The 15406-nt window shown below is 39.9% G+C and overlaps 1 protein-coding gene across 1 annotated transcript in view; it reads left to right on the top strand.

Annotated features, from left to right (window-relative positions):
- The first annotated feature begins 2538 nt into the window (after positions 1-2538).
- The window catches only part of fmn2b (formin 2b), a 37384-nt gene continuing 24516 nt past the window's right edge, over positions 2539-15406 (top strand). Inside the window, exons 1-4 of the mRNA XM_020611733.1 lie at positions 2539-4444; positions 7511-7761; positions 13338-13522; positions 14056-14206. Of these exons, the coding sequence (XP_020467389.1) occupies positions 2808-4444; positions 7511-7761; positions 13338-13522; positions 14056-14206 (2224 nt within the window). The 5' untranslated portion in view covers positions 2539-2807. The remainder of the gene's footprint in view (positions 4445-7510; positions 7762-13337; positions 13523-14055; positions 14207-15406) is intronic.

Below are 15406 nucleotides of genomic sequence, written 5' to 3'. Positions count from 1 at the left end.
TACAAGTAAAGAACCACAAATGTAGACAAACAAGTCTGAACTTTACATACGCTTAGGCTGAAGCGATTAAAACTGATTCTTTAACCACTCCACAGATGTCATGATAACAAACTGTCATTAGGATATGAACTTTATGGATGACACAAGTAATTTTTCTAACAGATGTTTACAGATAGGTCGTTTTACTTATAATTCACTAGATCACAGTTCCATTGGGTCAGAAGTTTACATACACTCAGTTGACTGCCTTTAATCAGCTTAGAAAATTCCAGATGTCATGGCTTTAGAAGCTTCTGATAGGCTAACTGACATCATTTAAGTCAATAGGAGGTGCAGCTGTGGATGGATTTTAAGGCCTAGCTTCAAACTCAGTACATCTTTATTTGACATCATGGGGAAATCAAATGAAATCAGCCAAGACCTCAGAAAAAAAGTGGACCTCTACCTGTCTGGTTCATCATTGGGAGCAATTTCCAAATGCCTGAAGGTTCCACATTCATCTGTACAAACAATACCATGATCATTACTAAGTATAAACACCATAGGACAACGCAGCCATCATACTGCTCAGGAAGGAGATGTGCTCTGTCTCCTAGAGATGAACGTACTTTGGTCTGCACAGTACAAATCAATCCCAGAACAACAGCAAAGGACCTTGTGAAGACACTGGAGGAAACAGGTACCAAAGTGTCTCTATCCACAGTGAAACAAGTCCTGTACTGACATAACCTGAAAGGAAGAAGCCACTGCTCCAAGACCACCATAAAAGAGGCAGACTACGGTTTACAGCTGCACATGAGGACAAAGATCTGACTTTTTGGAGAAATGTCCTCTGGGCTGATGAAACAAAAATGGACCTGTTTGGCCATAATGACCTTAATGACATGTCTGGAGGAAAAAGGGAGAGACCTGCAAGCTGAAGAACATCATCCCAACTGTGAAGCACGGGCGTGGCAGCATCACGTTGTGGGGTACCTTTAATTTGCTATTTGTACATAAGATAAACAAATGTTGTAAATTGATTCTACTAGAAAAAAATAGAGCATACTATAAATATAAGTCAAACTATTCTGCATTATTGTCCATAAATCTCTGAGCTTGGTCAGGCCATGGAATTTCATTCACATCACACAAGATAACCTTTTCCAGGCAGCTTGGTAGTTGTGGTCTGGTGTCCCTTATCCATTATCACCACTAGATGGCTTCCAAAGACACATCCCCACCGGCCTCTTGTCTTGCCACCAAATGGTTCTTCCTTGTATAAAGATGTATATATATATTTTAAAAACTGAGGTGAAGGTATAGACATTTGTGCTGAGGGAACCCATTATCGCAAAGCCTGTCTGTTTTTTTTATTGGTTTCCATATAGTCATGAACGATCAGTGTTCCCCCTCTGTGTATCCAGAAATATTTTTTTCCAAAAATATTAATAATAATAGGAAATGCATTTTTTAAATAAAATCACTTCATTATTTCATTTTAAAAATTAGACCTGAATGTTTGATATGACTCCATCCAGAAGAAATTAGGTGATTTGACATTCATTCGATCTATATAGTTTTAAAAATAAGTTCTTTCAGTTTCATTGCTCTGTTAAGATTTCCTGCTCACGTCATTAAACAAATATTCAAATTAAAATACTGAGCTCCATCTGACACACAAACGGATGAAAAGCAATAAAATGAAACTGATAACCTTTATTATATCCATGATTGCTGAAAGTGCTGATAAATATAAAGATTTAGAAACATTGGGCTGGAACAGCTTTGCTGTTATAATCATATTATAGTGCCACCAATTAAAAAAACTGTTTGCTAAAGTGACAGGACAAATATGAAAAATTTTTATGCATCTCTTGGAAACAAATGTTAACAAGTGCTAAGAAGTTTTTTCTTTCTGACCTGGCAGCAAATCCAAGATAGAAATCAATTTAAACTAATCAACAAGAACATTAAACCAGTGTGGACAGGAAACCCATAAAGTAAAAAAAAAGGAAGTTTCATGATATAGGAGTAAACTCCATCTGTGATCAAAAGAGGGCCCATATGAACAATGAGAATCAATATACCTGAAAGCCTTGTTGATTGACATTTTTTTAAATTAATCTGACTTGTCACCTTTATTCTTATTAAGTGTAATTGTATTATAATATTATATATGTGTGTGTTAATGTTTAGAGAGAATGGAAGCAGTTTTGGACTTTCAAGAGCCTTTGTCCTGCAATGACAGAAAGCTGCAGGAAATATCTCTTCATTGTCTAGCTCACACTATGGGTAATGTAGGCAGGAATTTGAGAATCATGGGTAATGTAGTGAGGAACTGTGCAATTATATACACTGACAGACCATAAGAGACAAATTGTCAGTAGCCTCTTTATTCCTCTCAGGTTCTTTTGCCCATTTTCCAGCAGTCTTGCTTTGTGTGTGTATCCCAAGAGCTCTCATCTCTTGTCAGAGCTCCACTGAGCATGCAGTGCCTACGTCACTCCTTTCAGCAGATGGAGTGGAGGGGGGTAAGACAGGGAGAGAAAGGGGAGGAGGAAGTGGGAGCTGTATGGCTGCATCAGCGTCAACATATCTGCTACGCCAGGTTTCGTCACCAGAAAACAGCAAGGATCGTTACGCAAGAGATTAAAAACAATCAGCAATAGCATCGTTTCCTCCTTCACCAGACGTGCATCCATAGATTAAGCCAAGGCAGTTCTACCTTCCCCTGGCATAGGCATTTAAAAGCTCCAGCAGAGAGGAGACACACTCCCAGGCATGACCTGAGAGAGTCAAGCAGCCATCGTACCCTCTCCATCAACATGGGCAACCAGGAGGCTAAACAAAAGAAAGCTGCAGCAGTATCGGGTAATGGAAGCTACCCTTCACTGGATGAAGGATGGAGAGATGGAGGAGGGGACATGACAAAAAAGGGAGGCAAAAAACTTCACAGTAAACATGGAGGTAAAGGAGCAGTCAGCAGTACAGGAGGAGGGGGGGTGCATGGAACTGGACCAGGCAAGAAGAAAAACAAATCTGAGTCTAAGTCTTCTGTTTTCTCCATCCGGAAGAAAAAGGGCAACCTGAAAGGTAAAGGAGATGTGTGTTTGTCAGTAACAGGCTCAAAGGAGGACGTTCTAGCATCTCAAAATGATGATGTGGATAGCACAAAAACACCCGATATGTCTTCAGATGAACTTGGACACTCAGACACTGAGGCAGCTTTCCCTGAGAAGAAAAAGAAACTTGAGCAAGGGGAAAAGAATGGAGAAGTCAGTGGAGGAGCACAGAAGCAAGGAACTCAGCCAAACGTCTCAACAGCAGCAACCTCTCCTACCGAGAATGGAGGGCAGAAGGGAGCAAGCTCGGGGTCAGACACAGATATTTACAGCTTCCATTCAGCAGCTGACCATGAGGATTTGCTAGCGGATATCCAGCTTGCCATAAGGCTGCAGCATGCGAGGGTTAACTCTATTTTGGAAGCAGAGGGAGGAGAAGAAAGTTGGGTAGGAGGAGAGGAGAAGAGGGAACAGGATAATGGAGTCATTAAATTAAGTCCTTCTGAAGTGCTTGACCTGACTCCAGAATTAGAACTGGGGTCTGATGCCCTGTCATTCCTAGAGACTGGAAAGCTGCCTGACTCTGTCATGCACACAGACCAGTCTCCAACACCACACTCCCCTTTCCACACAGAGGTACACAACAGGAAGGAGGAGAAGGAAGAGGAGGAGATACAGAATCTGAAGCTAAATGGGAAGGAACAGAGGGAGGGAGAGAGAGAAGCCTTTCTTTGTGTTGCCACAAGCACAAAGGACCAGCATGCTTGGGTGCAGCACCCCCCTCACTCTGCCATCACCATGGTTACTGCAGAGGGGGCAGCAGTTAGTCATGTTACCATGACAACCAGTGGTAACAGCTCCCCTCATCACACATTTGCAAATGCTGAAATCCCAGGGGAGGAAGATGAAGCAGGAGGTAAGTCCCCACAAGGGGAGGAGAAGAAACCTGTGGTGGATGTGGATCTCAGCCCTCCACCTGCAGATAGAAGTCCTGAAGCCACTGAGGGGCTGAGCTCAGGGACTGTGTTTGAGGAAGGTGAGGGTCAGTTGGGCTTGGGTACTAGTGCTGAATCCCTTGAGGACTGCCTGAATTCTGGCTCTGAACTTGGCCACTCTGCTGCTGCCAGGGCCAGTGCATCCACCTCCAACCAGCAGTGCAGCATGAGCAGCATCTGCTTCACCACTCTGCCTTCCCAGGAGAGCCCCACATTGGCCAAAAGACTCCTCAGGTCCACCCATTCCTCTAACTCCTCTTGTCCGGTGGTGAAACCCTACCCTCCTATATTCCCTTCTTACATCAAGACCACCACCAGACAGCTCAGCTCCCCAGGACACTCCCCAGCCCTTTCCCCTTCCCACAGTCCCCTGTCCCCACGCAGAGTCCACCTTCATCTCCACAGGTACCAGTGGTGTTGCGACGTGAATGGTTATATGCACTTTATCAAATTTTAAATTTTTGTTTACCTTGGGCATGACAGTGTCAATGATCAAATGAGCAACATTTAAAATATCATCGTAAGCTTTTTAATTTGATATTAATTGTCATCAGATGATAAAAATTAATGACTACAAATAGATTTAATTCAGACTAATTAATAGAGCATAATTCAAGTTTAGTACAACTTGGGTCTTATTATGATAGTTCTGGACACCATTTGTATTGATAATAATGGCATTGTACTTACCAAGTAAATAGCTGAGAAGTTGGTACACAGCAATGCTGCTAAATAAAAGAAGAAAAAAAAGAAATCTACTCAGGCAAGAACCATAGATCAGACAGATTGTTAACAACCCTCAGTTTGGTAAACTCATGCGGCGGACAAATAAAGATGGACACTAAAATTATTGTCCATTGTACATACATCATACATATGACATACAGTACATCTGGTTATACTGTGGGTTTATTTAAACCTGACTGATCCTGTGACTGTTTTTTGCCCTGACTATGCTGTACTAATGTCAGTATGTTCCCAGCTCTTATCCAATTACTTTGGTAAATACAATGTTATCATTATGGACAGAAATGATAGTGCAAGCAATAAAAATCAATGACCCTAGTTGTAATAAAGCAAAATTAACTCTACACTTAGAATCACACTTTGTAATGCCTCAACTTGCGTAACAATGCGAATGCTATTAAATACACATTTGGTGGCTACATAAGCCCCTTTTCCACCACCTGGTACCAGCTCAACTTGACTTGCCTTATTTGTGTTTCCGTCAGTCAAATGTTGGGGATAGTACCTGGTACCCGGTACTAGTTTTGGTATCACCTCTATCGAGGTTCCAAGCGAGCAGAGGTGATACCAAATGGTGATGTGTAAACACTGCAGACTAGTGATTGATCAGAGAAATTGTGTCATCAACATGTGAGACATCCTGGAACAAAGAAAGTGCCACTTTTAAAAGCAATGATATTCAACCCTAACCACTACTTTACTGTAGTTGTTATTCTAACTAGCCACATACTGAGAATCAAGAGCAGCATGCCTTCAATATCCTCCATTGTTACTGTGTTGGTTGGTGCTGATTTTACCGCAGTGTAATACGGTGTCACTATGACAACCAGCTACTCTTAGAGGGGACCATCTACAGTGGAAAACCAAGCACCTGGTACCAAAAGTGAGTAACGTCAAACTGAGTTGAGTTGAGCTGGTACCGGGTGATACAAAAGGGGCTATACAGTCACATGAAAAAGTAGTGGCACTGCTGACAATATCCTGGTTTTCTGCATAAATTGGCCATAAAATGTGATGTGAGCTTCACCAAAATCACAAGTATCAAAACCACAATACTTCTAAGCTGATAAAACACAGTCATGATTTTTTATGTCTTTATTGAGCACATATTAAACATGCAGAGTAATGGTGGGAAAAGTAATGTAATAGTGTTTTAATAACTGTTTGAACCACCTCTGGCAGCAAGAACTTCAAGCAAGCTGCTGTAGCTGTAGCTGTGGATCAGACGTGCACATCGTTCAGGAGGAATTTTAGACCATTCTTCCTGACAAAACTGCTTCAGCTCAGCCATATTCTTAGGATGCCTGGTGTGAACGGCTCTCTGAGGTCACTCCACAGCATCTCTATTGGGTTGAGGTCTGGGCTCTGGCTGGGCCACTCCAAAAGGCGGATTTTGCCGTTCTGTAGTCTCCACTTATAGACACTATGTCTAACTGTGGACTGATGAATATCTAAAATATTTGAGATGACTCTGTGACCCCTTCCAGCCACATGCAAATCAAAAACTCTTGATTGTAGGTCTTCTTAGAACCTTTTGTGAGATATGGCTCACATCAGCTGATGCTGCTTGTGAATAGCACACTGACACTGTTTGAAAGCTTTTCTAAGTCAAGGTAGCTTGTTACTTTTTCCACCATCACTTTGTCTGTTTAATTGTTGTGTTCAATAAAGACATCATGACTGTTTGTATTTTATCAGCTTAGAAATAATGTTTGTTGATATTTGTGACTTTAGCAAAGACCACATCACCTTTCAGGACCAATTTATGCAGAAAACTGGGAAATTACAAAAGCTAAAGATCTCAAGTCATGTGTGCAAGGTCCCATCTCTGTGTGTGTGTGTGTATGTGTGTTTGACCAACCACACAATAAGTGCTACAATTTAAACAGTGATGCCTTATTTCACATGGATGGGTGGATGTGATCCCTCATCGCCAGTGATTGCATGTTTGCTGCAACCCCACAAAATATATAATACAAATTATAGATGAAATTATATATTATTTAGAATTTGTTAATAGTGCTTGTCAAGCAGCCAGTTAGCCAGGTATGCTAACTTTAGCATCTTGCATTAAATACACATACACAACTAAACACAACTGAATGTATTCTATACATTAGACATGGTTCTTTCATTAAGTGACCTAAATATAATTATCTGTACTAACAATTTTCTAACTTGGAGGTGGGCTGCAAATACAGGGAGGTTTGAAGTTTGACCTCCACCCTCGATTAAGACTCAATTACAAACTGAAATGTATCTTGACATTCATGACCCAAAAAAACATCTAATACAATATCATATACCCCTAAAGTGCATTATAGCCATGTCTATGTACCTCCTTCCTCCCTAAATTTCAGGAATCCATTTGTTTTCATTTATTTCTATATAGGATTAAAGTCAATTTGTAGACAAACAACAACCTTGAGATATTCTGACATTCAGTCCATAAACGTGGCCATGATGACTGCTGGCAAAGTTATTTTATGTGTTATTGCAGTAAGGCAGTTCTGATGGTTTACTTCACAGCTTGTAGGCTTGTAGGTTTTTTAAAGTTGATTTTCATTTGTGCAAATGAAAACCTAAAAGGCAGCAAAACAGCACACTTTACAATTAGTCTTTGACAGTGAACCAACCATTTACACAAGAGTAGTTTAAATGTACTGTATGATCCACTTGATCTACTTTCAAAGTAAGGCTAACTAGAAATACAAATGTTGACAGGACCATGGCTGAGGGTCCCCTGGTCCGTAGGCAACGCTCTCGAAGCCTCGCTGGGCCTCTGAGTCGCTCAGCTGACTGGACAGAGGAGCTTGAGAGGAGGCAGAGATGCAGAGAGGAGGATGGTGGAGACTCTGGAGATTCAAGAGAATACCTGGCAGGCTACAGAGGAGGAGGCAGTCAACCCATATGTTCAACCAGAAGATCTTCCTGTGGACAGGTTTCTACTTGCAGTTTCCAGGACGTCTTTACAGGTAAGTGTCAGAGTGGGCTCAGATTCATTTAAGTATTAAGTATTACTACTTCACATGGGCAAGGAGAAAGCAAAAAACTAAATGCTAAAAAAGTGATCAGCACTAAGAACAAGCTGACAACCAAACCAAAAAAAGTGAATGCTTTTAAACCTGATGTCTGATTTCTACATTATGAAGTGAGCAGCTAGGAGTCAGTGGAACAAGCCCTGTGCTTTATTGGTTGCAAATTAGATGTGACAGTACAACAAATAAAATTTGAATTCTTTCATTCAAACTGAAACCATGGTGGGAAAATGAGTGAAGCTTACAGAAATAAAACCTGATCAAATGAATCAACAGATACTGTAAGTGACAAAGTGGTTAAAACACTCCATTTATTCCCAATTATTTCATGTACATTTCTCAAATTACAGAAATAAAACCTGATCAAATGAATCAACAGATACTGTAAGTGACAAAGTGGTTAAAACACTCCATTTATTCCCAGTTATTTCATGTACATTTCTCAGTTTCTTAACCATACTTGTCAAATGTTTGTTTTGCCAAATTCCACTTTTAATTCATGACTTCGTGAACACATGTGATCCTGGGTTTGTTTTTGTTTTGTATTATGTTATATTTCAGTTACCATCAATATCTTTGTTAAAATAAAACACATACAAGTACTCTTTAAATGGTGTTTATTGATTTAGTTGAGAGTTTTACACATTCATTTGTAGTCCTATTGGTTATGCTTACCATGCGGCCAGAAAGCAACCGGACAACTTTTTCATTTTATACACTCTCCTGTTATCATCATTGGTGTCATGGGGTTTGAACCAAGTAATAGGGGGGATTATTAGTGTCAAGTTAGTTTATTGTATTGATTAATAATTTTGGAAACCATATGATTTGAGAATTGCATGTACTGTATGTCTCTGTTTCTGCTGAATGTTTATTGATAAAAGCTGCTGATCTACCTGTAAGAAATATGAAGTGGTGCGGTCTGAGGGAAGGCTAATCCAGATGGTAGGGTTATTTAAGCAGTTGCTCTAGTGCAGGTGAAGGTAAAGGTCATACAAATGTAACTGTGTACCTGTTAACTATTTGGTTGTTTTATGGATATTCTTTTGGTACATGTGTATCATGGTGGTACACTAAATAAATCTTTTTGAACCTGAGGATGTTTTTTTAAGTCTGCCTCCTACCAGTTTGACCAGGCTTCCTACATTTGGTGGCAGTGGTGGGATCGAGGCCTGTAGGAGGCAGGGATGAAAAATGTCAATGAGACAAAAGAAACAGCAATCAGCTGAGTGCCCATCTGAAGAGTTACAAGCTGGCTGCCAACAGCAAGCAGCTTCAGGTCAGGAACAAGAAATTGTTTCTGAGATGCCAGGAAGGAGCAGGAGTGCAGGTGTCAGGAGGAGATGTGGAAGCACATACAGCACCAGTTTTCACAGCTTTAACAAGAGGTGTTGAAGGAATGCCAGGATCATCAGTTGCTGATGGAAGGTGCAATGGCCTCATCTGTTATCTCCAGAGAACCTGCACCAGTATCGCCTGACATCTCAACAACTCAAGAGAGGCCTGAGGCTGTTCCATAGCAGAGGACTAGTGGAGGTCATTTTAGCCCAGTGAGGTTTCCTGGCTGGAAAAGCCCTAAAATGCAGCCCTATATTGAAGATCAAGATATTGAACATTGTTAAATAACTTTTAAAAGAATTGCTCATGCCAGTGAGGGGCCTCGGCAGGAATGGGCTCTTCAGTTAGCTCCATTGCTAACTGGTAAGGCCTATGCTGCATATGTTTCTATTGACATTAATGACACTGGAAATTATAAAAAAGTCAGATGTGCTGTTCTGCAAAAGTTGGGAATGACTGTAGAGCCTTATCGGGTGAGGTTCTGTTCCAGGGTGCTGGAAGAAGAGGATACTGCAAAAGCACTGCAGGTTCACCTTAAAGACTTGCATGACAAGTGGATGATCCCTAAAGTAAAAACAAAGGAGCAAATTAAAAACACAATCATCATGGAGCACTTTCTCAAGATCCTGAACCCTGAACAGAACCCCAGGACCTCTAAAGAAGCAGCTGAAGTGTCTGAAGCATTTCTGGCTGCTTGTCAGAACCAGGAACACAAGACAGAATTTTGTACCTTTTAAAGCCTGCTAAATTTGACCCTAAAAACAAAGCCTCCTTAGCATGCCATTTTTGTGGTCAGACAGGTGATTTGAAAGCAATGTGTTCTAAGGCACAAGTTAGCAAAAACTACATGTGTTCTCTTTCCCAGTTAGCTGTCAGTAAACTGGAAAGGGATGGGGTTTCATAGGGTCAGTGGGAGGAGCTTACAATAGGTGTTATTAGAAGACACACCCTGCATAGGTCTTCTTGACTCTGGTAGTAATCACACTTTAATTAGACAAGACAGCCTCCATAGGATTTTCTTTTGTTTCTTTGTTTGTTTTTTGAGGAGGGACAGTTGATGTGTTCTGTATTCACAGTGACCAGGTGGAATACCCCATGACTTAGGTAACTATTCAGGTTGAAGGGCAATATTATCTCCTCTAAGTAGGTGTATTGGGACAGCTCCACTATCAGGCTGTGTTAGGAAGTGCTCTCCCAGTGCTTACTGAGTTAATAGCCAAGCAGTCATTTGAGAGTAGAGCTAGCTGTACCAGTGAGGGTTTAGGTCTAATAGCAAGCTGAAACATACTAGTTGAGTAGGACATTCAACATTAGGTGAGAGAGAAACAGTAATTTGATTGTTCTGTATGTCCTGCATATATAGTGAATTGAACTGCCTAGTCTGGGTTACAGCAGACAGTATAAGGACTAGAAAACCAGGAGAGAAAAAAGGCAAGATTAGGGTCCTTTGTACAAAAGTAGCTGATCATGTGTCAAAGCCTATAGATTCAGTGTTTTGCCATTCCTAGCAACATTGCTAAATTACAAAAAGAAGATCCAACCCTTACAATGTTGTTTGCTAAATGTGAACCAAAGACCAATAAAGGACAGGAAGGGTTTGTAGTAAAGGGACACAGGCTGCATCACCAAAGTCAGATTTGTGATCATCTAGTCATTCCCCAGGGCCTGTGGTCTATAATCCTTGGCCTGAGTCACTCTATTCCTTGGGCAGGATGTTTAGGGCAGTCCAGAAACTTTGATAGGATGGTTCCTAGTATGCAGATGCAGTTAAATACTGTCAGTCTTGTCCAGAATGCCAGTTAACTGCTCCAAGCAGGAACCGAGATAGAACTCCTCTTATTAGTATGCCCATAACTGACACACCCTTTTCCTGCATTACCACAGACATTGTGGACCCATTAGAATTGAGTAGTGGAGGCCACAAGTACATACTTAATTCATATCTTTGCAAACACATGCTATCCTGGGTTTGTTTGTGTTAAGCATTGTTATTTTACAGTTACCATTAATATCTTTGGTTAAAGTAAAACATATAGAGGTATTGTTAAAGTTTAAAGGTGCAGTATGTGAGATTTAGTGACATGTAGCAGTGTGGTTGCAGATTGCAACATTCAGCAAAGCTCTCATACATCATGTTAAACAGCCCTCACAACAATTATCATAAATGTAGGAGAAACTGCATGCTCAGAAAACAAGTGTGACTGACTTGACCAAGAAAAAGCTAATAGTGTCTTACTTGACCGCAATGGGTTACCCAGCACTGGCCATATTCTAGCTAAGGCTTTTAAATAAAAACTTGCATTTAGGTTAACTTTACTTGTTAAACTGACTCCAGACTGAAAGCGAGACATGAGCAGCAGGTTCTGTGTCTTTGTCATCAGAACAGCTGTTTGTCTGTCAGCAGGACAGTGGCAGGAGAAAGTTCTCACCAGGCGGACAGACAGCAGTAGTTTTCATGTATGCTTGTCAGGAATAAATCTCATTTTTATGTAGCCTATGGATTTACAGATTTTCCTTTCCTCTACACATGGTCAAAGTGAAACTCAAACCATTAAATCCATTCTTGCCTTGTTTTGTAGTGAGGTTAAGGATGTTTAATTTACTAATAATTTAAATGTCCTGATCCAAATCCCCCAGTCCTTTAAACTAAAATTGTCTGCTAAATGATGGCCATGATGTGTGAGCACACACGTGTACACCTTATTTTACTTTCTTTCACATCTTTTCATCACACAAATTCATAAAAGATTCATAATTCACACAACATATACAAATTAATTGCAATAAACATGAAAGAAGGTCACTTCTCAGCTGGCAAATAATGAGTGAACCAATAAAAGTTAAAATACACAACATTAAACTGTAACTGTAAATAATATATTGCCTATATTTAAGTGAAGCTAACACTTTAGCCAACATTAATTTAGATATACTGCCAAAAATCATGTACTGTTAGCGACTGGGCATATAATTAACTTAAAATTACTTACAAAGTAATGCAAAGTAATATATATATATTTTATGTTTAAAGCACTGAAATGAATTTACCCAATGCCAAGCAGCAACACAAACTCCTCTTCTTTGGGGATTTACAACAACTGTGGCAGTGGGCAACCATTAACCGGTAAATATGGATGACACATCACCACTTCCCTCCCCTATGCAAAATCAAAGCCAAAATATTGTAAATTTGAGTTCAAGGACCCGATAGGATTATGCTCTCAAATTGAAAGATTGTGCTCTAAAGATCTATCTATACTAAAAGCAGTTGGGGGGGGGGGGGGGCTTTGTTTTTTATCCCCACACTAAACCCTAACTACCCACTAGTGTGAAGCTGTAGGCATGTAACAGGATACAATCCAGTAATAAAGGAAATCAATAAAACCATAAATAATTACATAGGTGGAAATCAATAAGCAGTCAATGTCCAATAGCCTTTGACAGTGGAATTGTGTTCCAAAATAGTTTGCTTAAAAGATGTTTACATCTATTGTTGAAAGCCATCTTTATGGCTGAGTGGAACATACAGCAGGCTACATCAACAGTGACAATAAAGGTAATCTTTTTTGGGGGGGGGGCTGTCTTCCCGATCTCCTTTGTGGCAAGGAAACACCCTGCTGTAGAAGATTTCATGATAATTATGGCAAAAAATGTGCGCACTTGGTGAAACGGGCCTGCCTGAGAAATCTAGTTTGGCTAACTAAAGTTACTTAGAAACAGTAGTTCATACTACTTTGTAAAACTGATCATGTAATACAAAATATATTACAAACAGTCTCATGCCAGCAAAAAATGCCTTTTCCGGTAGTGTTGTGGTGACAGCCAGCTAAAGAACACCAAGACCGGAGTGAGACCGAGTCAGGACCAAGACTAGACCAGTGCAGCTGAACTGAATTTGACAGTTTGACAGTACTGGTTTGTCTGGGTTTCACTGGCATTAATGACACTATATAGGAGTGCCATTATTGAATATATTTCCCAGTAAAAAGTTGGCATAAAAACAACAACTTGGTAAGGTTTAGGCACAAACTCTAGTTAGTTTTTGTTTAGAACTTCCTCCTTTACTTGTGTCATAATTATTACAGCTGTAAGGTTGGGGGTTTGCATAACTATAACTCTGTTGCAGTAACAGGCTGGTATGAATGGCATTCTCTCTTTCATTACTGTATGTCCAGGTCGAACCCTCCTGGAGAAACTGTTCCTGCAGCAGCAGCAGCAAGAGGACGAGGAGCCTGAGGAGGCTGAGAGGTTCTGCTCCAGGATCTTGGCCATGGGCCTCCTGCTGCCATTCACTGACTGCTTCAGAGAGCAGCTGTGTGGTAGCACTGCCCAGATCACCTCTACAGCATCAAAGTTTGATGTATGAAGCCACACCTAATACATATTTTTCCAACTGTGAATAATGTGTGTTTTTGTGAATTAGTTTATATTCTGCATGGCCTATTTGCAGTGATATGACATTTGATTTTTTATTTTTACATTTTTTATACTGCATCATAATGTAATGTGAACTGACACTGTGTCAGTGTGCCTGTCAGGATCAATTTTTGCCTTGGTCTTGCAAAACTTCAAGCCCATTTTCCAGTGAATGTGTCAACAAGGCATTATGGGGGCACAATAAACCACATGGTACACCAGATTATACACCGACAGTGTGAAACACAAGCTACAGTATACTAGGCATTTGAAAAACCTGTCGCACATCACAAAACACATCATCAATTTGCATGTACACATCTGGAGACACATGCCTACTTCACACACTAACATACAGTGTTAATACATTTTAAAACCTTTAAAATGTTTTTAATAAGTTTTTTATTCTGAATCATCTAAATGTCATTATTTCTCCTGCTATTCATTAGTTGGCTCTGATTGTAACTGTCTCCCCAGCATGACCAGCTATATACATGGGCAGCAGTTAACCAGCCACCACACTCCCTGGATCCTCTGGATGAGAAGCTACCATGGCAGACCAAGGGTTCCTGCCCCACAGCCAGGCCTGGATCTGATAACAGGACTGGACACAAAGCCATAGAGGCTGGTAAAGATAATTCATTTACATATAGCAGGTTATGAACAATATGATACACCAAAACTAATATGCAGCTTTTAGTCTTGTAAGTGATTATTAGATTTAGATTTATGCAAGGACTTTGGCTTTTGCATTGGTTATTTCTCCCCTTTTTACCTTTCCAATCATTTTCTCAATGGGACCTCTCATCTTCATTCTTTGGTATTTGTAAAGGCCAGTAAAGATTACTAATAATGTCTCTAATTGTGTGCTGGAATAGGAAAAAAAACATGCTGACAGGCAGTGTTGTTAGTCCCAGGTAAAGGTTTGTCCACCTGCTTGGTAATATAATAACTTGAAACAAACAGCCCTGTGCTGGAGTGGGTGGAGTATTCCCTTAATCCCTGGCATTCATTTTGGCTGAAATCTCAGCATGCACTTTTGTCAAATTAGTCTTAGCAGTATGTGCTGTTTTTTCTTGTTTTTAAATCTTTTTTTAGTTGACTGTAACTTGTTAAAGTCACCCACACAACTTTTTAATTCTTTATGCACAAAACTGAAGGCAAAACCTTTTGTGGTGTTCTAAAATTAGTGCACCAAAGTAACTATCCTCTAAAATAAACATGCACAATAATACATAGGTACATAGGATTCCGGTTCTTCTATTTTAGCATTTTAAAGTAACTACTAAGTTGTCTGCATGTGTTTGCACTCTATATTCACCCACATAGAGCCAAATATGTTTAACATGTTTAACACATATCACTGTTAAACTGTTGGCTCTTCTACAGAATATGATAGTTTATCACAACAAGAATTGGCAAGTTTCTTTATTCAAGCAAAAATGTTTGGACTTAATAATAATTTCTCTAACCATCGCCACCACCGCATTTAAACATCTCATTTAAAACAGAACCCAAACTTGCACAAAAACCTAGCCATAGCTTTTCAACACAAATAAACACTTTGTTCAGATTTCCAGCCCTATACCCCATCTTATGCACAATTCTTATTGCTCTTTTTTGTAATATATACAATGGCTGAAGTGAGCTTTTGTATGTGTTTCCCCAGTTTTCAACGCCATACTCTAAGTATGGTAAAATCAGTGAAGAATACAAAATACGTAGTGCTTTCCTGTCCAACATATATCTAACCCTTGCCAATATCAATATGTTTTTTGCTATTTTGTGCTGAATATATCTGATATGAGATTTCCAGGTGAATTTATCA

This window comes from Monopterus albus, unplaced genomic scaffold (genome assembly GCF_001952655.1).
Source record: "Monopterus albus unplaced genomic scaffold, M_albus_1.0 scaffold117.1, whole genome shotgun sequence".
Lineage (NCBI taxonomy): Eukaryota > Metazoa > Chordata > Actinopteri > Synbranchiformes > Synbranchidae > Monopterus > Monopterus albus.
The sequence above is the reverse complement of the archived record's forward strand: the minus strand, read 5'-3'. Positions and strand labels throughout refer to the sequence as shown.